Source organism: Cariama cristata, unplaced genomic scaffold (assembly GCF_000690535.1).
Source record: "Cariama cristata isolate BGI_N322 unplaced genomic scaffold, ASM69053v1 scaffold12083, whole genome shotgun sequence".
NCBI classification, from domain to species: domain Eukaryota; kingdom Metazoa; phylum Chordata; class Aves; order Cariamiformes; family Cariamidae; genus Cariama; species Cariama cristata.
The window spans coordinates 8,180-32,161 of record NW_009607856.1 but is presented as its reverse complement, the minus strand read 5'-3'; the positions used below and the strand labels follow the sequence as shown (position 1 = coordinate 32,161).

The 23,982-nt window shown below is 42.4% G+C and overlaps 2 protein-coding genes across 4 annotated transcripts in view; one reads left to right on the top strand and one right to left on the bottom strand.

Moving 5' to 3' along the window:
- Positions 1-7: 7 nt before the first annotated feature.
- LOC104159088 (collagen alpha-1(VIII) chain-like) lies at positions 8-948 on the top strand. Its single transcript, XM_009696906.1, has one exon. The coding sequence runs from the start codon at positions 68-70 to the stop codon at positions 497-499; it is 432 nt and encodes a 143-aa protein (XP_009695208.1). The 5' UTR covers positions 8-67; the 3' UTR covers positions 500-948.
- A 6,140-nt stretch (positions 949-7,088) lies between these two features.
- The window catches only part of ST3GAL6 (ST3 beta-galactoside alpha-2,3-sialyltransferase 6), a 23,050-nt gene continuing 6,156 nt past the window's right edge, over positions 7,089-23,982 (bottom strand). Inside the window, exons 4-9 of one of the 3 annotated variants that reach the window (XM_009696904.1) lie at positions 23,075-23,138; positions 16,704-16,799; positions 14,213-14,399; positions 13,012-13,149; positions 9,139-9,291; positions 7,089-7,746 (exon numbers count right to left, since the gene is read on the bottom strand). In XM_009696904.1, the coding sequence (XP_009695206.1) occupies positions 7,666-7,746; positions 9,139-9,291; positions 13,012-13,149; positions 14,213-14,399; positions 16,704-16,799; positions 23,075-23,138 (719 nt within the window). In that variant the 3' untranslated portion in view covers positions 7,089-7,665. Of the gene's footprint in view, positions 7,747-9,138; positions 9,292-13,011; positions 13,150-14,212; positions 14,400-16,703; positions 16,800-23,074; positions 23,139-23,982 lie in introns of those variants that run through there. The other 2 variants (XM_009696903.1, XM_009696905.1) reach the window with 2 other exon arrangements.

Genomic DNA, 23,982 nt, shown 5'->3' with positions numbered 1-23,982 from the left:
GGCCGTGGGACAGTACCTGCCCGAGGTGGGGCCGGGGATAGATGGCGTCAAGCCCCCCTATGGCTACATGGGCAAGAAAGGCAAGGCTGGCGGCGCCGTCTTCGAGATGCCCGCGTTCACAGCGGAGCTCCTCACCCCCTTCCCCCGGGTCGGCGTGCCAGTGAAGTTTGACAAGCTCCTCTACAACGGCCGGCAGAACTACAACCCCCAGACGGGGATCTTCACCTGTGAGATCCCTGGCATCTACTACTTCGCCTACCACGTCCACTGTAAAGGGGCCAGCGTCTGGGTGGCATTGTTCAAGAACAACGAGCCGCTGATGTACACCTATGACGAGTACAAGAAGGGCTTCCTGGACCAGGCTTCGGGCAGCGCTGTTGTCCAGCTGATGCATGGAGACAAGGTTTACGTGCAAATGCCATCTGAGCAGGCAGCAGGACTCTATGCCGGGCAGTATGTTCATTCGTCTTTTTCAGGATATTTATTGTATCCCATGTAAAACAAAAACCAGACACACACTCACATACACACAAAATCAAAACCTTTCTTCTCCGCTTCAAACTTTTATACCATGAAAGACGCATTTTATGACCGTTTTCGACCATCTTGTACTAAAAAAAATAAATACAAAGTTTAACATTATGCACAACTAGTTATAAAAAAAAAAGGTGTGGTCAACATATCTAAAGCTGTGTATCAGGTTCATAAACAGTTGTTTTGCATCCGAGGGGGACATATTAGCTGTACATTATATATTTCTGTGATGCCATGCTTACTTCATTTCATTCACAATAATTCCACACTAAGGTTCAAGTCAGTGTACGTCACTCACTCCTGTTGCATATTTGACTGTTACATTGATCATAGTTACGAGATGAAACCCAGTGACTTAAAGCAGAGTAGGTCTGTCTCAAATTATATAGAAAAATTTGAGTGGCTTTTTATTTGGGGGTGGGGTTGGGAGGGGTGGGGTGTTTGGGTTTTTTTGACAGCAGGTCTGCCTGACAAGCAAAGGTTCTCTTAGTTGGAGAACTTTATTTCCCTTCCTCCTGTACAAAATATTTCTGCAGGTGTGGTTTTTTTCCTGAACAATTTATTTATGATGGAAGAGGAGTATTGATGGCATAACTATTTCCCACAAGCCTTCTCCAGCAGTTGCTGGGCCCAGAATGCCGCCACTGACTCCAGCAGGTGCTGGATTCACCTCCAAATGCCACAGCACTCAAAAAGCGTCCATCTGCATTTGCACAGTTGAAGTAGATGAGGCAGATCAGAGACAAAAATGATGGGTTCCCCATTTGCTTTGTGCCACGTGATTGAGACATTTTGGCCAACACGTGGCAATACAGCAGGGCGGTACAAATTCACTGGGATTTCTGTGTTTGTGCTGAGAACCTGCGACTGTTTGGCTTGTCAGAAGAGACGCCTATTCCGCCACTCAGCAAAAGTTAAATCAGTTTACTCTTCAATGACTAGGCAAAGCAGAAGTAGCTCTCTTTGCTAATTAACTAATTTGTTGTTTGAGATCAACCGATAACTTTACCAGCAATCTGATCACGCAATTTTATCCAAGAACTGCATTTTATATAAACGCTGATTTCCAATCCTTATTTATATGTTAGCAATTGTCAAGGAGAACCTGCAGGCCTCGATCTTTTCTGTATGTGAGGAAAGCAACTTCTCTGCAAGAGCTGTCTGTTCATCAATGGTGCTAATCTCACCTCAAAAGTATTTGTTTCCAAAGGGCAGTGTACTTTGCTGTGGTTCCCTGTACAGTGCTGCACATCACACACTGTTATGCTAGTTGAAAGAGTTAAATACTCATCACTTCCTCAATGTCTTTAGCTAATGCTACCGCTTTTGATTCAAAATGAACTAGATTTTTCATGCAGAACTAAGATTGGATTTAACTGGCATTACCATTATTTAAATGCAGAGTTTAATGCAGTCTAACATTGACTAAGGACTCCAGTGATGTAATGTGGTGCTTTATCTCAGAAATTTTATGGAACGGTGGCAGGAACAGACGGACAGTTTACCAGGCATTGGTGACTTCGGTATGTTCCCAGAATATATGAGATATGTCAAAAGCAAATAATTTTGTATTTAAAATTTTTGTACTGATTTTAAAAAAATATCTTATTAAATATCTTTAAAAAAAAAAATCCTGTCTTCATTCAGCAGAACTGTTAGAAAGAGCATTCAGCCCACTGAATTCATATATCAGACCACAAGGACTCTCTGAAACCACTGACAGCCTGATATGAAAAAAAATGAGATGCCCTTTTCTTTAGTTCCCCTCCACCGGCAAAACTTGCCCAAAGCTGCTGGGAGGAACGCACTGTCCCAGCATTGCATTTAGTGGGAACGAGGGGCTGGGGGAAACGCACAGAGCCAGGGGCTCCCACAGGCGGCCCACAGGGACGGGTACCCACTTGGCGTGAGCCAACATGGCAGCGCAGCTTAAAAAGGCACAGTGGCAGCATGGGGGAAGCCAAGAAATCCGACATCATAGAGGTGCGCTGTTAAGGGTTTGTGGCTCGCTTAAAAAGCCAGAGCTGGCTGCCCAGGCTGGGAGACACGCACCCCACCCCTGGCTCTCCCCGTGATTTAAAAACAGCTTTTCCCATTCCTCGCCCTCCCCATTTCTTCACCTGCAGCAAAAACCTAGCGTGAAAGCGGCAACATATTTGTCACTGATCTACATCACTAAGCAACTACGGCTCCATTGTGGGGAGTAAATTATAACCCATGGTGTGGCTCCCCCAGTCCCACCTCAAAAACAGGCATTTCCTCCAAGCTGGCAAACTCCAAAACTGTCAATAGTAAAATGAATGCATTGAATACCTACTTGTGTCAGGTAATCATTTTCTAGATCTTCCTTAGACCCCCTGAAGCCGCTGGTTAAGCAGCTCCCTGCTCCCCAGTATCTCATTTTTACTGCAACAAGGGAAAACAAAACATGTGCAAAGTATCACAATCAGTGTCTCTCACTGTCACTCATCATATGCCATCCTCTTAGTCAAACGTCTTTTATTTCAGCATTCCCCTGAAAGTCCCCAATAAGACTGGCAAGATTAAAAAAAAAATGAAAAATTAAGAGGATGCTGCTCTTGATCTTATCCACAAAGCTGTCCCTGCTTTGCTTTTACTCAGCCTGGAGCGAGATCTTCACCCGCAGTTCAGCTCAGCCTACCAAGGTTCAAAAATTTTCAGCTCTGTTAGCTCTACTAAGCACGAAAGTTTGTTCTGAAACTCAATACTGCATCTGACAACACCGTGTGTACTTTACGCACCATTAGTAACGGGGCCGGCACATGCACGCATCTGCGCACACACAGAGCGCTGACCTTGCAAAAATAAGCCTGAAGGCACTGTCTTTAACACTGTTTATTCACCGGAAAATAATCTCTTTCCATTCATAGCATTCAAAATTTTACTTGAAACCACCACAAGAATGTCCTCAAAATACAGCCGACACTTTAAAAGCATATAAAACTTAAGACGAATGGCAAATAAAATCATTTTGGTATTTACCAATACCGAAACCAGATGTTGAGCTTTGTACGTTCTTAAAAAAACCAGACTCCACTTCAAAGTGAAGGTATTTATAATACCTCCCAGGGCATTGTTTAAAGGGAAAGCATGGCACAGGAAACAAGAGGTACCACACACTATTAAACACCAAAGTTGTGATTCTGCCGTATCACCAATACAGTCGCTGGAAATGCCATTCAGTAATATTTTGTAGGCACTCTCAGATTCATATTTAGTGCAATAGGCTGTGACCTTCCTTCTTCAGTCATATCTCAATACTTCCCTTAATAATTACAGCAGAGGAAAAAATACTTTTCTGACAGAAAAGAAACAAAAAAACAACACTAAAATTCTGAGCCAAACAGAGCTTTCAGCTGACATGTGTCATCCTGCCTGTTTTGGTGTACTATTGGTACCTTAGAGCTGGGTCTTCCTGAGCGTGCAGCATTTTGACGGGGGTGGCAGATAAAAGGCAGGAGCACCTTTGCTGTAAGACGCTGCTGTCTTGAAATTCAGCAGGCTCCTGGAGAGCAGAACAGAGGAGGAAGGGAGGAGATCGTCTGACCTTGCAATGGATACAAGAAGAAAATTTATGGGAGACACTGGGTACTATACAGTTACACTGTTACCAGATGTGGAAATAAAGCTGGCAGCACCCTGGGATTCAAAATTAGCAGCTTCGCTGCTGCTGCTGTGATTTAAAAAAATGGGTACCTTTTAAAGGGAAATTTCAGCACGGATATTTCATTTTCAGAAATAGCAAAAATGGAAAAAGAAAATCTTAATAGCAGCTCACTCACAGAAAATATTTAAGCATTTGTAGTTAGCATTATTATTTTTTTCTAGAAGTCCCAAGGCAAGTCTTTTGTATTGCAAAATGCCTGTGAAAACACGTGCCCGGATAGAGCAGACATTGTGATCTGTGGGGCATTACCGAGAACCACGCTGCGTAGAGGTATTCCTGCCTGCATGAAGTCAGTGTAAAACCGATAGCTGTCCTCAAGGCAGAGTAGCAGAAATGACCATGTGAAGCAGTGATGAAGCAGGGCTGGTATACACAGAATCCTACCAAAACATCTTACAGGGTGGAAAATGAATCACTTGGGTCATTGCTGATTATTTAAGAGAAAAGTTACTGGCCTGGCAAGCTGTGCTTTCAAAAAAAACTAGCACCCTGTGGTTTATCAACGGTCCCAAGCAAACAGGTCCAGCTCTAAGTGTTACTCAGTCAATCTGGGACAGCAACCTTGGCATATGTGGACTCGACATCCCTGCAGGAGCACAGAATTGGGGAACAAACTAGTGGGAAGAATATCACTGGAGAGGAAATAAAGCAGAGAAAATAACCACATCCTCAGAACCAGAGCTCCCTACCCACCTCCTGCCACTGGGGATGGCGGTGGAGAAGCAGAGGGAAGCAGCCTGCACCATCACCAGGCACCATGAGAAGAGGGCAAACTCAACAACTCTCCTGGAAAAAAGTCCTCTCGGTCAGTGTGCTGCATGACGTAACATGGATGTGGCTGGATCTGTGGAAGAGCAGGGGGGGAGCAACGGCGCATTTTGAGGGGGAAGAAGCAGCCCTCCACTTCTGCCTGGCTCTGCTCTCAACGGAGTCCGAGATCTACCAGGGACTTCTACGCAAACAGAGTTCAGACAACACCGTGACCTTTGCAAAAAGCCTTACCTCGGCATTTTTTTCATGTGGAATTACTATTGTCAGTAGTACTAAACTGCAGGTCTGGGGCTGCAGAGTCACATACAAACTTTCTTAATTCATTGAAATAATAACGAGAAATAAATGCTAGTAGAGACAAAGACAGTAGTGTCGCTGTTTTCTGATGCAAAACCCCATCTGTTTGTATTCAGATTTTTAAGCAAGGATCTCCTCAAAGCCTCAGAAATGTGCATGTTTAAAAAAAAAAAGAGAAGAGGAGGAAAAAAAGGAAATGCAAATAACTGAGTAAGAGCCCTTCGGCCACGTGGTGAAAAACTCCTGGTTTCCTCCATTTTTGCCACCACAGCCACCTGCTCTGGTGCCCCAGGACCTCCCGCACTCCCCTCTCCTCCACGCTCTCGCCTGCCGCCCTGCACACACTGGACAAGGGGCCACCCCTGCAGTATTGCCTGCAGCAGTCGGGCCCAAGGGACACACACTCCGCTGGTAGGCCGCCGTGGCTCCTTGCTGGAAACACATCTGGGTCCCACCCTACCCCCTGCCACAGATTTTTATGACGTCCACAGTTATTTCAGATATGTCCAATTTGCTTGAAGCAGACAAAAGCTCAGGAGTCATCAGGTGAAAACAGAAGCCTCCCCGCCTTCGGTTTGGCTCCCCTCCAAATCACACTGCCCTCACTAATTCCCAAATGGCAGAGCCAAGCAGCTAAAGAAGGAGATGAGAATTATGGGAAGGTGGGGGTTTTTTTAAATACCTGTTGCACTTCACAAGAGAAATAGGAAAAAAGAAAGATGACTCTTTGGTCACATCAATGCTTATTCCTCTACATTGCTGCAGCAAAGAAATTGTGTTCAAGTACTCTTGTAATCCTCAGCTTCTGAAAACACAAATACCGTGCTCTTGAACTGCTAGAGGTTTGTATTCATATTGTAATTGTTTGCACTCCTCCCAAACATATTAAAACTCTCTCTATAATTTTATTAAAAAGCAGCAAAGGTGTTTCTACCAACTTTAAAGACTTCTTTTTCCTGAAGTAGACTTCTTTGTGCTTTCTTTAGGTGTGATTGATCAAGAGAACCACAAGATCTTCAAGCAAATCTGCCATAATTTAAAACAAACAAACTGAATTGGAACAGCATATTACTTGTTGTTCTTTGACAGTTGTCAAGGGCATTCCCAGGCAGACAATTTATTTAGCAGGCTTGTCCAAGACAAACCAATACAGGAAACATAAATGTTCCATTAAATGTTTCAATTACAATCCCAAGTAAGTTCCCACCACTAAATGATTTAGTTCAGCCACATCCTTTAAACCTAAATGTCAAGGCAGGAGAGGTAAACAGAAACCAAATGATAATTCAGCTGAGGTACATCTTGGATATTTCCCACTACACTCTACTGCTAAAAATGGGAACGTTCATTGCTCATATTGGTGCGTTTCAAAGGTGGAAACACATTACAGCATCTGAGAAAAGAGATTGTGCTGGCTTGGAAAAAATACACCCCAGTTCTTGGGGAGTGAAGAGAAAGGTACATGAGATCCTGTCCTGGAGATCTAGGAATCCAACAACTGTTGGCTCTAAATTTAAACCCAGGCATGAAAATCTCTGTCCTGAAAATCTCTGTCCCAGCTCACATTTCTGTTGTGGTCTGGGGGAAGCAGTTGACACCCAGGTAGTTAAGACAACTGTTCAGTCTTCATACTCCCTCTTTTCTAAGTCAAGTCACCAACTGTAAAATTTATGCGATGCACAGCACAGGGAGTATGGTTTTCCATAAAATGGGTACAACGTGAGCACTGTCAATAGCAACATCTCCACAAACCAGGCCAAAGGGTCTTCACCTTCAGCAACGGCAGACAGCAGTTCCAAGTCGATGGTCAGTGCAGCAGCTGTGGCTTCTTTGCTGAAGATGGACGTCCCCTCCTCAGGAGCAGGGTAGACCAAAACCTGTATGCTCCGTATGTTCCCTCTTCTCCCAGACACACAGTAATGATTTACAGGCATCCTTTTAAAGCCATTTGCATACTACAAGACAGACATTCAAGACTTTACATCCATCTATTAATTAAACACCAGTTGTCTCAGTCTCTTGACAGTGTAACTCTTTTGGAGGATGACATCAGAAACAAAAGTATTCCAGAGAAGTAATCATTTGGAAAGAGTTCCTCCTGATAAATAAGTGATGTGCATCACATTTTTATATATCCCTAATACTTTCAGTTGAAAGTTTCATGGTTTTCCCGTTATGAAATATCTTCACAGAAATTCAGTTGACTTTGCAATAGTCCATTACTCTCAGGCTTAGAAGCAGCTTCTGCCTTGGTGAGGTTTCTGTGCTCCTTTTAAACAGTAAACAGTTATGTTGCACTTAAAAAATAAAAATATCGTACAAAAAATAAAAATTTTTCAAATCTTGAAAATAGTGATTGTTCTTCCATTCAGCTTTCACGTCAAATTGACCACAAAGTTCTTGTCTATAAGCTTCTTCAAAAATTTCTGCTCAGCATCAATGTTGTGGTATTCATTCTAAAGAGATGCAAGGGAATAATAAAAGAAATTAAATTCAAATTATTAACAGAAGCATCACTTCGTGGTTCTTTTCTTTTAATTACATGTGACACTTGGAAGATGCTAAGAGTAGGAAAGGTGTGGGGAAAAGACTTCTTAGCAAAGGCTGTACCACAGTCTCCAAGAAAACAGGCGAGTGACTCTATTGCTCAAAACTAGACTAAATTTTCCATTCGGGCACAAACCAAAAGGGATGATCCTTCAGTGGCAAGAATGGGTGAGACATCGTCTCACAGAAGTCCTTCCATTACTAACTCTCCCAACTCCTCCCTGTGCTTAGAGGGAACCGCTGCATAACCACATTTAGAGCAGAAGCAGAAAATGACTGATTCTCAAAGTAGGTTCTTGAAAAGCACACCTCAGGCATTCGTAAGGCAGATGCATCCTGCCAATCAGTTTCAAAAAGCCAAAACCAACCCATCTTCTGGGCTGTATCCAGATCCTGTCTATTCAACCAGTGATCAACCTTACCCAAGCTTGCCATACGTTGCAAAAAAGCCGTAAGAGACATGAGAGGCTCCTTGTGGGCGTTGCCCCTATCCCTCCTCTTCAGGAAAGGGAGGACGACAGAAAATGGCCCCCACGTACACCGGGCACACACATGGAACAGAAAACTGTTCACACTGAGGTAAAGGACTGAGACAGAGTTGCTCAGAGTACAGAGCTAAAGACAAGAGCAGAGACATAAAAGAAAAGAGAGGCATGACCCTAGCAAAGCAGGAGGGAGGAGAAGGCATCCCCGATGTTTGCCAGCCTCCTGCTTGCTCTCTCTCCTGGTTGCAGCCTCCCCCTCCTGGAAGCAGTTCCTTCTCTTCCTACCCACCTCCAAGAGCTGCTTTTCTTTTCTGCTTTCAGTTTCTGAAATTCCATTCTTTTCATAACTGCAAGTTTGTAGGTCTTAATGCCTTCCATTTCCCTTTGCTCTTCTTTCTCTTTTTTAAGAAGTTTGGCAGCTATGACAAGTTGTGCAAGTAGGTGCCAAGTTAAAAGAGAACGTGAACAGAAACAATGCTATTCATGATCTGACAGTGCTAGCAAGCACACCTCTAAGAACAAGAGCAGCATAGCCTAAGGATAACACCAGCAAAGCAAAACAGAACATACAAGTGGACGTATCTCATGCACGCATTGCAGAATACAGTGTAGCAGAAGGGACACAAATATCATTATTGGCTTTTTTCAGAAAAAAAAAGTGGAGATGAAGAGATGCAAGCAATGTTAATCCATGAGCAGCTGACTCAGGAGAAGACGGGAGGCCTTTCTGACCTGCAGTCCACACTTCTATCTATATTGAATTGTCTTCCCCAGTTACCAGCTATATTTCTCTCAGCATAAATGAGTGTGTGTTACCTGCATCATCTGAGACATTGTGTCGTTGCCGTAGTAGTGCAAAGAACTGTTTCTGTCAGTGAAGTCGTACTTGAAGCCTGCCAGGTGAACTTCATGGCATACGTGAAATGCTAGTGTAATGGCAATTAGCCCCGTTGTTGGATGCTTGGGTTTCTAAAACGAAACACAAAGAGCACACATACATGAATAACTGGCAGCTTAACAGGAACAGCAAGCCTAAGAATGAAGAGAACAGAAATCAGGTAGCTTGGCTCTTCTACAGATCTTTGGTTTTGTAGTTTGATGTAAGGAGTAAGGTACTGCTCACAGGTTTTCCATGATTGGGGTGTCTGCCATGTCAGCCTTCCCTGGGATTCTCCGGTTTCTAGCAAGAGCTGTAGCCCTTCCCTCCGCACTCTGCCATGTCAGCCTTCCCTGGGATTCTCTGGTTTCTAGCAAGAGCTGAGCCCATACTGTAGCCCTTCCCTCCGCATAGGTATCAGGAAGGTCTCCCCATCCCTCTGCTCAGCAACCTACTTTCATGAAACTGGTCAGGCTTCAATATACGGGAGACCTGTCAAATTTGACTGAATTAGCAGATGTGTTCAGAAGTTTCTAGATGATGGAGATCCAAACAGAACAACATGACATGCCTCAAATCTTCATAGTGCCAAACTAAAAAAGCATGAATGCTACTGCCATATAAATTTGGTTGCATTTCAAAAGCATGAATGCTACTGCCATATAAATTGAATTTATAGTTGCATTTGAACTTTTCTAAAGAAGAGAAATTCCAGAAGAACACGGCTTTAGAACTTCCCCCACTATTTCCATTAGCAGAAAAGAAACTGTAGATAAAATTGCTTATTTCTCCCTATAGTGAGACAAGCTCAGAAGTAAAAGCAATATAAAATATCAAAAGCAGGTCATAAACAGCTTTTAACTGTGCAAAATTAAGACCACATAACTGAAAATTAGCATTTCTTACAAGAGCACAGAACAAGTCATTGCAACCATCTGTCCTATCCTGTGCTCAAGTACATGACTATTTTAGCAGCAGCAGTGGTTAAAATGATCTGGAGAAGCAAACGAGGCAAGGCTTGTAGGGAGAAGTGAACCCTTTCATCAGACCAACAGCTGAAGCTGAGGGGGAAAGGTGTCCCCAGAAACGGACAAAACTTTCAGGCACCACAGCCCTTCTTAGCTAAAATAACAATCTTCTCAGAGATCAAATGAACTACACACTTCTAGTAGCTGCAATCAAACCTCAAACTGAGCACAAAATCACCTGCTTTTTTGAACTCTTACCTAAGGCTCAGTTCATTTGCCTCTGAAAACAAAGCAGGCAAACTAGTACTGGACAACTCCGCACAGAGAGAAGGCAGATGCACTCGATGATACAGAAAAATATTTTTTTGTATTTTATGATAAAAGAACAAATTCCCAGGAAAAAGTTACTAACATCAGCTCTATAAGCCTAATTAAAGTCACAGAATTGAACTGTCACCTTTTACGTAGAATTTTTTTGTACCTTTATACAACTCTTGGAGTACTCCAGAAATAACATCAACTTAAAATGCACACTATTGCCCAGGCCTCCTGCCAGTTAGCAAAATAACATTCTGCCCTGGGAGCGCAATAGCATAAACTTAGTGGTGACTCTGTTGCAATGTCCATACTAAACAGGATCCCAAAATCAGGGCAGGGATGCTACATGTCAGAACTACTGCTATTTGCAAATATCAGGAATATCACAGGTTGCAAATAGCTGTTTATCTTTGGCTATCAAAGTTCACCTCAAAAGAATATACTAAAAAAAGCAACATTACTTTTAAAATGTATTATCACGCTAGTGCCCTAGCAATATCCAGGTATCCTTGTCCTGTAATGAAATTTGTTCAACCAGTCATGTTTAATGGGAATAGGCACAGCCCTGGAATGACTCTGCAACACCTCCTGACTGCAGTGCTGCTGGGGCAGCACATCTGATTTTACAGTTGTTCTTCCCGGCTCTGCTAACACCATCACAGCTGCTAACAAAGAAACAAACACCTCCTGGACTACGCACAAATGCACACACAGGGAACATGAGATTGGCTGAATGGAAAAGGCAGAGATGGCAGGGAGAGTCATAGTGGTCTACAGCATCTCCTGCAGGCAGAGGGGGCTGAAGCATGGGACAGCGAAGGCAGCACCAGCCCTCCCCAGGGACGCACTATGGGACAGAGGGCTCCAAAGTGGGTCCTGCCAGCGGGACCCTCCAAGGCATGACCTGCAGCTTAACCGAGCTGTGCCAGAGTGACTGCAGATGTGCAGGTTCCCAGCCATGGCCCACCTTGGAGATGGGACGAAGAGTGAGGAGAAGCACGCCTGAGCTTGACCATTGCTGCTGCCAGGGACGAGGGGCTGCAAAACCCCTGGGATGGAGCAAGCGGAATGTGGAGGTGGCAGAAAGGGGCTCCAAGCACAGACACACTCTGCCCCAGCTCTGGGCAGAGGTGCCCAGCAAGCAGGAGAGGAGCAGAGGGCATGCGGGCTACCCAAAGCGACTGAGGGGGCCTGTGCCTCCATTATCAGCTCCAGGACACCAAGCACATTTCTTTGGCTCACTGACAGCACTGGTTTTAACTTTTAGTCCTGCTGACAGGGAAGCATAGGAAGAGACAGGAGGGGTTTCTGGAGCCATGGAGACCATAGATGTTCTGTGGCCCTTTCAGAAACAGTTAGACGCCCAACTGTTACGCTGCTTTCTTCCTACCCTCAGCTGAAGAGCCGAAACGCCACAGAGCCCCAGCAAGCACGCAGCCAAACTGGGTATTCCAGTCTGAGAGTCAACAAGGGAGGAAAAAGCCACTAGTAGGGTCCAATTTTAAAAAGAGAAAAGGAAAAAAATAATCACAAAAATTCCCAAAAAACAAAAACCAAACCCAACTCCCTCAAATATTAGAAAGATTAAACCAGAAAAAAGCTCTGGTACATAGTTCACAGTGACAGCCTGTCAAATGTTTCCACATATGTCAGTTGGCTGGTTCCAATAAAGCAGCTCTGTCCAACGATGTGACCCCAGGGAACCATATTTGTGCTAAACACCACGTGGTCAGTCCTGACTGCGCAAGGGAGGTCTCCAGCTTGAAGCCTCACCTTTCATCAGAAACATTCTTCAGTCATAAACCGACAGTTAAAATCTATTTTTATGTCTAAATTGTTGGTTAACTCATTACAATGCTTGGCATCAAATCACTAAGCACAAGAATGCTGCTAGACATATATCATTACTGCAGGGCTGGAATATCCTGTATGCTCCCTAGGCCCTACCTGCCCCCAGCGGTGTGAAATTGCAGCAGTGTTAGAATTACTGAGTTGTGGGGGTTTTGGGGGGTTTTGTTTGTTTGGTGTGAGGTTTTTTTTGGTGTTTTGGTGGGGGGTTTTGTTGCAGGTTTTTTTGGTTTGTTGTTGGGCGGGGGTGGAGCGGGGGGTTGTTTGGTTCGTTTGTTTGTTGTTTTGTTGGTTTTTTTTTTAAGAAAAAAAACTATAAAACACCTTACATTTAATAATTCATGACTCCCTAAAATTTCTGGAGGCTCTTTGGATCTGCCATGTTCCAGTCCCCGTCTGCTTTTCCCAATTTTGTAAAAGGCATTATGTCTGTCCACAAAAGCTGCCTCATTTAATACTATTTATAGAATTCATAAAAAGAGATTTTTGCCATACAAGGCTACCCACTGTCTTTCTGGATTCCATTTTCCCACCTTTTTTGAGGACTATCTAAATGTAAACTAACACAATGTGAACCTAAAAGGTGTTCTAATACGGTCCACTATAATAAAGAGGTAATTACCTCTAAGTACCCATTTGGTTGCACAAAACTAAAAGGCACAGAAGAAAAAAGCCTACCTCCTTTTTGGGAAACCTTGTTGGGAAACGAAGCCATTCATAAGCTGTTTTTCTGGTGATGCTGGGATCAAGAATCCTGATTTGACTAGATTTGTATATCATGTTCAGAGCTGGTTTCTTCCAAAAACCTTTAGCACTCTGTAACAGGCAAGCAAATACACATTTTTAACAGCTATAAAAAGTTGATTTTGGTTTTGTAGCAACTCTAATCAGAGTAAAATCCAAGGGCAGGAGGTTGAGGAAGAACAAGAGGAACATTGAACCTCCCAAAGTTGAAAAAAAACACATGCCAGATCGTGCTCTTGCAACAGGCTACCCCACTGCAGCAGCAGAGGCTGGGGTTGGCTGGCAAACAGCTTTGCAGAAAGGTCCCTGATGGACAATACACACCAGCAGTGTGCCCTGAAGCCAGTAAATGCTCGTTGTGTGCTTGGCCACATTAACATGAGGATAAAGAAGAGGTAGACAGAAGTTATCATTCTCAAGTACTTTGTACTGTGCCTTTCTGCAATCTCACAAATGCTGTTTTGGGCTCCCCCCTGTGCAAGAGAGTGTCAAACTGGGGCGAGCTCAGCAGAAGGCCACTAAAACGGCCGAGGGGCTGGAGTGCACAGCAAACAAGAAGGGTCTGAGGAGGCTGGGTTTGTTCAGCCCATCTTTAACTACGTAGTAGAGGTTTACAAAAAAAGACAGGGTTAGACTCCTCTTGGAGGCACACAGTGAAAGGATGAGGAGAAATTCTTTCCTGTGAGGGTGGTGCAGTACTGAAACAGAGATCAAAATTTACATGGCTGATGCCCCGAGAAGTTGGTATGGCTTTGAACTTGGCCCTGCTCTCTTTCAACAGGGTTTTGGACTAAAGACCTCCAGAGAGAGGTCCCTTCCAACATTATTCTGCAATTCCACCAAGTGCATAGGATAAAATAATCTGGAAACAGCTGGAACGTGCATGTCAGAATATGAAACAGTGCTAGGAAGAGGAAAAAAGGTATTTCCCAGAGGAAAACTGATTTGGGGTGATGAACTGATCAAATACGTGGGTGAGAAAGAGGACAGAAGCATTTATGGAAAAGGGATACTGAGCAGACTGACTGGGACATCCAGTGCTCCCCCCAGCTAGGACTAAGGTTAAAAGCAAAACAGGTATTTCACAAGAGGTGTGTGGCAAGCTGAGCCAAAGTGCACAAATAATTAAACTCACTACTTTCTGACCACCTAGTATCTCCCAAAGCCACTTCAAGTCATGTGGTTTGAAGACAATGAGAACAACGGTCGTATTCGGGTCATAGTGGATTGGATCTGAGAAGATGGATTCCGGGTAAGAAAGGCGGAAGGTCGTCCTCCTCCCAACATCCTCTTCGTACCCTATAACAGGGCCGTTATTCATTCTGCAGAGGAGAGAGACACAGAGATGGCAATGACTACCCCACCCATGTCCTTACTGTGCAGTGGCTGGCACACACATTAGTCTACGGGACAGACAGTGTGTCCAGGTACAGGAGGGTTTAGTGGCCCAGCATTTACTTATCACATTACGTGGTAGACAAGCAATTATCAGGTGCACTGACCCTCTAACTCAGAGGGATCAAGCACATATGGGAACTTGGCCAAGGCGGTTTAGAATACAATCACGCAATTGCTTATCTTGTGTCACTTGAGCAGAAGGCCGCCTGATTTGGCTCAAACGCAGAAACCAGAGAAGACCAAAGAGAGTATCTGGCTTGGAGAATTACCCATTGCTCCATCCATGCTACTAGATGATTCGAGTCATACAGGAGGCAATTCAGCAATGTTTTAATACTCCTTACTACCTACAGCATACAGGAACAGGGATTATGACTCTGTACTCGATGCTGATATATCTCTATGTTTGCTTTTTTTTTTAGTTTGTTTGGGTTTGGGGTTTGTTTGGTTGGTTTTGGTTTGTTTTTTTTTTTTTTTTAATAACAACTTGAACACCTACCACTGCTTTGGGATATGACAGATTAATAAGCAGTGAGCAGGTGGGTCAGGTCTCTGTGCTCTGAGGTGTTAGAGGGGCTGTGTTTAAGTCTCTATCTTGCAGTTTTCGCTTGATGTATGTGTTGCATATCCTTTGGAGAACTGAGGCAGTCGCTGTATGCTCCATTCCTGCCAACGTGACTGACTGCTCAGAATAGGAGGCACACTGCTTAGGAGCAAATGTTTGCATAACAAGGTATGCAGACAAGGGAATATTTCAAAGTTTTATCAGAGGTCATCATTAAATACAGAATGCAAAACACCATCTTTCTTCTATGCAGACAAGGGAATATTTCAAAGTTTAATCAGAGGTCATCATTAAATACAGAATGCAAAACACCATCTTTGTTCATTCACAGTAAACAAATGTGTACTAGATTTCTGAAACAGTTTTGAATTTAGAGTTGTTTTTAAAAGCATGACAGCAGTCTACTCAAAGATTTCAATTTTAAGAAGAGCAGAGAGATCTACAAAGAGCCCAAATACTTGAAATACCTTAAAAACAATCCATGGAGCTTCCTTGCATCATTATACTACACTGAAAATAAGTGCAAGGTGGGGGGGGGTTTTGTAAAGCACAAAGTTGTCAGGCAAGTAAAGTTTCATATGAACAAAAATAGTACCCGGATCATTTTCTATAGTTTTAAGTCTATAAGAGGAGCTACAACTGAAGAATTGCATGTGTTCATTTCCACCTTATCAGTACATCAGTACATTTCCAAATCCAGGCTTTGCATACAACTTGTTATAGTAGTGCTTGAAGACTGAAATGCTATTACCAAAATGAGCATTAGGACTGATGACAAAGCAACAAAAATGAGATTTTGTTCAATGTTCAACACAACGTTGAAGCAGAAAAACCAAACTGGCAGCTCAGAGATTTTAGTGAAAGAGGGGTCAGGCACACTATCTGACAGGGTACCTACATGCAGAAGGGCTGTTTAATTAGTTACTATCTCAGTTCCTGCAAAGGAGAAACCAATTCATCTTTTTCTTAATGTGTAGAAAATGCTGTTATAATTAGCCAAATAGCTGATTTCCAGTTTGCTTGGCATTTGAGCTTTTTTTTCCCTCTCTACCTCCTTTCTGTTCCTCTCTGAGCACTTCCTCAGTTTCCCTGGTCCAGATGCCTCTTCTTCAGACCCCAGCACTCTCTGGTAGTTCGAGGCATCTCATAAACTTCCAATATGAATTAATATGCTTGAGAATAAGGGGCAGACATCAACATCATCCTCCAGTTGACGCGTGCCTTAAGATGGACTTCCCAGCATGAATGTTACATTTAATCCACTCCAAGAAATGCACACGCCAGCACAGGGGTAAGACAGGCGCGGTGTGGAAGGTAAGAGGCAGGGCTGCCCCGGATGCTGGCACACAGCGAGGGGCACATGCAGGGCCCCGGGCTGTGACACGCTTGGACTCATCCCTGACGGCAGCATCTTGCACAGGCATATCTGTACACGAGGCAGACTGACCACATAGTGATCCTTCCTCCCCTGTATCAATCAGTCTGTGTAATAAAACACTGATTTATTGCTTCCTAAATTTTTTTAAATGAAGGCTGTGGCAGAATAAGTAAAACAGTTTCATACAGTTTCATTTGTATAACTACAACTCCAAGGTTACTGGCTGATGGCAAAAGTTTGTTAATTCTTCGCATGTATACAGAACGAAAAGAAGATACCATTTACCTTATTATCACGTCATATGAGTCAATTTTCTCCCCTAATGTCTTATTTCGAAGTACTCCTCCATTACCGACCACAACACACCGTCGACAGGCAATACTGTGGAACAAAGAGAACTTTCAATATGCACAACTTCCCTTGCTTCATATTGTTGTTAATGATATATTTGCATTTAGCTGGCTTATCTACTAATTGAGGTCCTGTATCTTTCACACTTCATGGCCCCTACAGAGCAGTCTCAATCCAACACAGCTGCATTATTTCAGGGACCGCCAAAGTCAGGAAATGGTTTCTCTCATGTAAAACTATTTTTATACATGTCCTTTTTCTAGCGGTTTGCTGTTTAAAATCATCTAACCAGTTGGTGATATAGGTGCCATTAGATAAATTATCTTCCACAATGCTTCAATTTGTCCCAGTCTAGGGGTATATAAACTAGGATAGAGTATGTCTAGAAAAACTAAGTTAGGGTGTTTCTGCAATATTGTACAAATCCACAACTCGAGATCTCCAACACAAGCTAAAGCAGCAAGATTTATGTTCACAATTCACCTCACAGGTCTCTGAACTTATGAAGGTAAATTCTAACAGTAAGATTTTCCAAGTTATCCCAGGTTTTCTAAATGTATCTTTAGTTCTTTACCGGCTTATGTCAATGCTATTAAAATATATGCTTTGCTAAAAAAAAAAAAAGCGGCACACAGACAGGCTTGCTGGTTTTTTACTCAAGAAATTTTTGCCTCTTTAGGGAAGGCTTACATCCAATGTATAAGACTGCAAACTTCTCCTTACAGAACAAGCATGTCATTTTTTGTTGTAAAAATGCTTCTTTATTTAGAGCAAAAGCTGTTCAACTTGGTTGCAGCAGGAACAATGGCAAAATAGAAATGTTGGTCTTTTCTTCAGACACAAACAGGCTCACAGCTTACTGAGGATGAGCCACCTCCCAACATCTCACTCCCACGGTTCTTCAAATAAGAAAAAGGCTCTATGCCATTTCTTACTGTAGGGGACCCCAAGACTGTGTCCCAAAGAATACTATAATCTGTATTAAACGCCTAGTGTGGCACTTTATGCAGAGTAATTAGCATCTTTCTCCTCAGATAGTCCAACCTGTTTTTTCATCTGAGAAGAGTATTATTCAACATCAATGAAAACAGCCTGTTCCAGCTGAGAGTGACCAACATCTCAATGTACAAAGCAGTTCCCTCTATTTCCTACAGACCTGTTAACGCAGTTGCGCTGTATCGCACGTGGGCTAGGGAAAGGAAACTGGGCCTCAAAGCAATGCTGAAAATCTGAAGCTCACAGAAAAGGTGAAATGAGAATAAATGCCACTGTAAGAAGCACTGTATTTCAAAAGAAATGCTGGGATGGCACCTTCTTACCTGTTGCTCTAGGGCCATATCTACAGAGGGAGTTGCCTTTAAAAATTTTTTGTATCTATCTATCTATAGATATAAAAATAAAAATATTGCTGCTAAATGTGGCTCTCAGGGTGGGGTGACACGGAAAAATCTGGCACACCTTTCTCTAGAGTTTCCTGAGCAGCTTAGTAGAAGCCAAGCATTCATAAAAAGATTTCCAGTTAATGCCACAAGTCCGTGTGACTCAGTACCTCGGAAATCAGAGGGGTGAAAGCCTGTTACACCATCCCATCCTCAGTATGCCCATTCCCTCTCTATTCCAGGACTGCTTCAGCCTGTTCATTTTCAAATTAGTTTTTCAATCTAGTTTTAAGATATCCTGATAAAATAGGCTGGTGAACATACTCCTCTTGCAAAGTTTACAGTGGGAGGAAAGAAGCAGAAGTTACCCTTTCCTGAATTATACTTTGTTACTTACAGCTATATCATAGAGCTTAAAGCAAGATCCTGGGCTACAGAGAAGGAAAAGCAAGAAGAAACAGGAAGAAAAAAGGAAAATTGGACAAAAAAACCGTGATCAGTAAGTGATGAAGGTGGAACAAGGGAGAGGGGAAAAAAGCACAGAATTAGTATCACGTTTTCCTGTTGTTTACAGCATGCTTCTGTAAATCACTGAAAGTTTCAGTCATCTCAAACCTCTGAATTCACTCTCACCAAAAGTTACGTGGTCACAGCTGGGTAACTGAGGTACAAACCTCATCACCACAATGCAAATCCTAAACTGCTACTCATACTGCAACTCCTGGTGGTCCCTCCTGGCTACAGCATCCATCCCTGATGCCTGGTAGACACCCTGGTTTGGCAGTGACTGACACACCATGCATGAACTCATCTTCAGGTCTCAATAAAAAGCCAGAAAAATTACTCCTAATCTTGCTAAATATTTTCTTTTATACTCTGACTACTTGGTGTGAATTCACAAAAACAATGTCAACTCCATTACAAGTGATACAAGATATTCTGACCATGATAAACAGCCAAGAAGTTACTCTGAAAAGGCACTGCTTGTTCTGTCCCTTGTAGGTGAACTTTAAGTGATTCCTTATTACATACTTTCCAATTTTTGGCAGAGGCTATGATTTAAGAAGTTTCTTCACTATGTCAATCCCTACCTGGTGAAATAACACCTTCCACTCTGGTATAAAACTGACAAGCTCTTTGGTTTCTCCTCTCTGCACTGGTTGCGATGTAGCAGGATGTACTCAGGGCAGGGAGGGTCAAATAAAACGTGACTTCAGAGCCCAGCAGCCAAGGTTTGCACAGGTACAGAAGCTGGGTAGCTGCTCTCAAGTCAAATCCAAACTCTCTTCCCTCTTACTGACAGATGCAGACCAGATCTTGTTCATGGCTGCGAGTTACTAACACTACTCAGATGGAAAACAGAGTGACATTTGAATTTTGATCAAGCTTTCAAACTTCAGTGCCCTTAACATGCATACTCAAAAATAAAGGTTTCAGTTGCCTTCAAATAACCAATAAAACATCTAACATTGGTATGTGAACTCTTGAAACGGATAAAGTCAACGAGCAGATCAAATACTCCTGATGAATTGTACATGAATACAGTCACAAACACAGTCAAACAAATTAGCCCAGTTTTTAATCTCTATCAAGTTGAGGAAGTCGAAGCGGGCCAACTCAAACAGAAAGTCTGGCAGGAACGTGCTGTTTCTGAGTTATCTCCTCCCCTTAGCACCCTTCCAGTATTCAAGTGTCTCCAGTTACGACCACAGGTCTACATCCACAGTAGCACAGATTTCACTGACAATGATAAGCACAGAGGAAAATGGTTTGTGCTAGAGCAAAAAACCAGAACATAATACCATAGGAAATCAACATACAAAATGGAGATAAAGAATATATAAGCAAGGCTGGACTCTATTCAAGGATATTTAAATAAACTGACCTCTATTTACTGCAGACCACAGAAATCAACACATTGATTTTCAGCAAACTGTTACTCCCAGTTATTTTACCAACCCCACTTCTTAAAGTTTCCTTTTTCATAATGTTTTCATATTAAAAAAACCCAAACACTCACCCTTTCTCCAAGTCAATAAATTGGCAAGAAGAGAAATAAATTCAGATGTCCTTAAACAACATCAGGTGTGGTACAAGTGAGATAACAGACTGAAATGTCTGGAGGTCCAATTTACAACCACCAGCAAAATACTGATGAAGTGAAAACTATAAGACCTCAGCTATAACAATTGCTATAGCAGCGGTTTGAGTGACTAAGGGATTGCATTTAGGTGTTAGAGATCTGCTCAGAGTATAAATAGATCCTGATGCAAATCACATGGTAACTGGTCTCCAACATCTAAATGCAATCCCTTTAGTCACTCAAACCATTGCCCTATTCATATGTAGTACAAGAGCCTCTTAATCTCGAGGCCAGGCATTAGTTTACTTATTTTGTTTATATGGTGAAATGCTAACAGAAACACTTTCCTAGCCTATAAAAGAAAAATATTTTTAAATGGAAATGTAGCCTTTAAAGGTCAAAAGGCTTGCATCCTCCACATTCCACTGAAATACTGTTTCTCTGGAAGAGGAAAAAGAATCTCTCAACCTCAACTCCTTTAACACACACCCCTGTAGTCAGTTGAGGAATGCAAATTATTTCCTTCGAGGTTACTTGGTAAAAGGAGGATGCAGAGGTCACATTTTGTTGACTCAGGATTGTGTAAATGCATTTGTAAGAATTTATTGCTGCTGAATTTCGGGAGTGCTGAGAGTGCCCAGTGAGTAATTATGAGGAAATGGGTAGAGCAGGTGTTCAGAGGTTACTCTGTGGATATAACCCTAGCCTGGAAAACCGTTCTCCTACAGGCTATTCCACTGAAGTCAATGACACTGTTCCCTTCCAAACACTTTTGGGGAACTAGACCCTTACACAGCGAGAATTCCACCTAAGTTTGGAAAATGGAACTGTTAAGAAAAAAATCCTTCATAGCTCACTACGGACAGTTTTACCTAAGTTGCACATGAATATGGCTATATGATCACCACAGATTTGGTGCTCATACAGCCTAATAGTTGTTAAAATACTTTATAGCAGGTTGCCCCACTCTGCTCCAAGAAAGGTTTACAGGGGAATTTGGTTTGCATTCTGCCAAGAAGGCTGAATTAGGCAGCAGCATTACAGAGCTGCCTAATAATTCTGTATTACCAGAAAGTGTTCTTCAGATTAATTCCCAAAGTGTTTCCATTTAAAAGCTGCTGTTTCTCAGTTAGATGTATATATAAAAGCTCTTCCTTACTACAGTGATTCATGACCTAACAGTGCTCTACACAAAACCTGATGGATCCAGAAAGAACATATTGTATGAAGTCATTGTACATTTGATTTGGTTATACTACTGCCTATTAAATAGCAATAGTTCTCATTTTGCTTCAGTACTACTGAAGTATATTACTTTTAGTAAAATGAAGCATACCTCTCAGAACCACTAAACATATCTCAGAGAACCTACGTTCAAAGGATAAAATACCAATTACCTTACTTTTGATCTGTATGACAGACACTTCCATTTAAAAGGTACTATGCTGTACTGCAAGTGTCTCTACTTTACAGCCAAAATTATTATAGTGCTGAACTTGCAATTTCAGGGAATTTCTAATACAACATTTAGCATTCTCCTTCAAACTCCAGACAAAAGACTAGCCTTTGTCAGCCAATTCTGCATAGATTTCCCCAATTTTCACACTCCTGATAGAAAACAGGGGTATGGTGTGTGTCCCCCCTTAAGGGTAAACCTGAACATCCTAGAAATAGATACTAAACACAGGCAAAGGAAGTACAGTAGGTGAAGAAAAGGAAAACTGGATATTAAACTCAAGATAATTCTTAGGCTTGAACACCAATTATACGGTTCATATTCCACCCAAGTTTAATTAAATGTGATCCTGGCATTTGGCTTGAAGGAACAATCTTCTGTTTGATCTCCTTGATTAAAAAACAAAACCAAGTACAGCTAACCTCAGCATTATTTGCATTCAAGTCTATTAAGAAGTCTGCATATTAACATGATATACAGTAGGTTGTCAGTCTGTTTGCTAGACTGCAAATCTAAAGAGTCATTTGCACCACTTGGTAAATACCGGATTTTAGTATACTTGCCAACCCTACTACACTACCTCCAAAAAAAAAAAAAAAAAAAAAACACCAAACCACCAAAACCACAAACCCCCAAAACAAAGAAAAAGAGCCCAAACAAAAATAAAGCAACAACAACAAGATACACGGACACAGAAAGACCCTCCGAAACCAAACAAAAGACTCTGGCAGAAGTGGCTTCTAACCAAAAGATTTAAACAGGGCAATCTAATGCATGGGAAGCAAGTTATCTAAGGCATGCTCCACTGCGTGCCACACCCTAGTTACTCCCAAAATGCCAGGAATGGCCTCTCCGGGCCGCCTACGTCTCCCTCATTCATGGAAAAAGGAAGCTGAGCACACATACGAACAAGGATGTGCGGCAGACCAGCAGATGAGGTGGCACGGGAACATGCGTAAGATTTCATTTGCGTAGAAACAATCATTAGTTTGCGTCTGCTAATCTCAAAAATTCTCTAGCTTACACTAATGATGACTTGGAAAGAACAGATCACATTCAATTTTTAAGGGGTGGTTTCACTTCCTTCAACTACAAAAAGATACTGCAGGGAGACAGGACTGCATTCAGCTAGCAAATTCCTAAAGCACTTACAAAAAGAAATCTGTAAGTTTAAGCTCTCTCACAGAAAAATTATTCTTGAATGCTGGTACTACATATGTTTAAAACCAAACTTATTTAAATCTTGGAATCAGTTACATATTGCTTGGACACAGTCAGTCAGATCTGCATCTCGACTAACTTGAGAAATTTCAGGATAACAACATTGCTTTTCAGATAAATATTAAATATGCAATGAACAGAAACAGTAGCAAATAAACCATCTCACCTGTCATCTTCATTGGAAAGTCCACAGTTCTGCAGTCTTGAAAGGGCTAAACGAAAAAATTGCTCTAGAAAGCAAATATAAAAATTAGTGAAAATGTTCAGTGCTTTCCAATATAAAAATCAACATGCCACCCTCACTACAGCATTTTCAGACACAGTAGTTTTTACGTACTGTGCATAAAAACTCAAAATAAGAACACTTGTAATTCAGGGCCACAGCTAAATCAATGATGCCAAAGAAATTCTGGTTTATCAGAGCTCCTCTCTGGGAAGCTTTTCCTGCATCAACACTCCCATGTTGGGAAACAGCATGGGATTTGTATCAAAAAAAAAAAAGAAAAATCTTAGTTACAGTAAATAAGCATTGGAAGAGTTTCCAAGACCTGCGGCCTAATTGACTTTGTTTTTTCTTCTACCCACCTTCATCTGAAACAGAAGCAGCCTTGACCCAAGAGGAGGGGCAGCACAGCCAGGGACAGTAACAGCACTATGGATCTTGGGAGAAGACATCAAACCAGCCTGTGCTCACTGGCAAAGCTGGGCAGTGGCACCTTCCCAGCCCTCCCTCGGTGGGCAGGCGTCTGCTGGACACTCAAGGTGCCTCTAACTGAGAGAGGGCCTCAACCCATTCCCAAATGTATTTTGCCTCACTGCAGCCCCTGAGGTGTGGGAAAATGCACCATCCTTGTTACACTGATGGAACGCAAATCCAGAGTCTAAAGCCCAGACCTGCAGGGTACCAGAAAGGTGCGCTGTTCAGTGTTAAAAACTCCGAGATCTGAGACTTTATAACCCTTTCCAAAAGTGCGACTAAGACCCTTAGGGTCTCTAGCCCTGTCTATTCTGCCCTGGCCAACACAGCCAGCAGGCATGAGCAGGCAAACACTTTGCATGGGTACAGTAGCTGTG

Coding starts and splice junctions, on each gene's coding strand:
- LOC104159088 (XM_009696906.1), top strand. CDS start 68: ATGGGCAAGAAAGGCAAGGCTGGCGGCGCCGTCTTCGAGATGCCCGCG.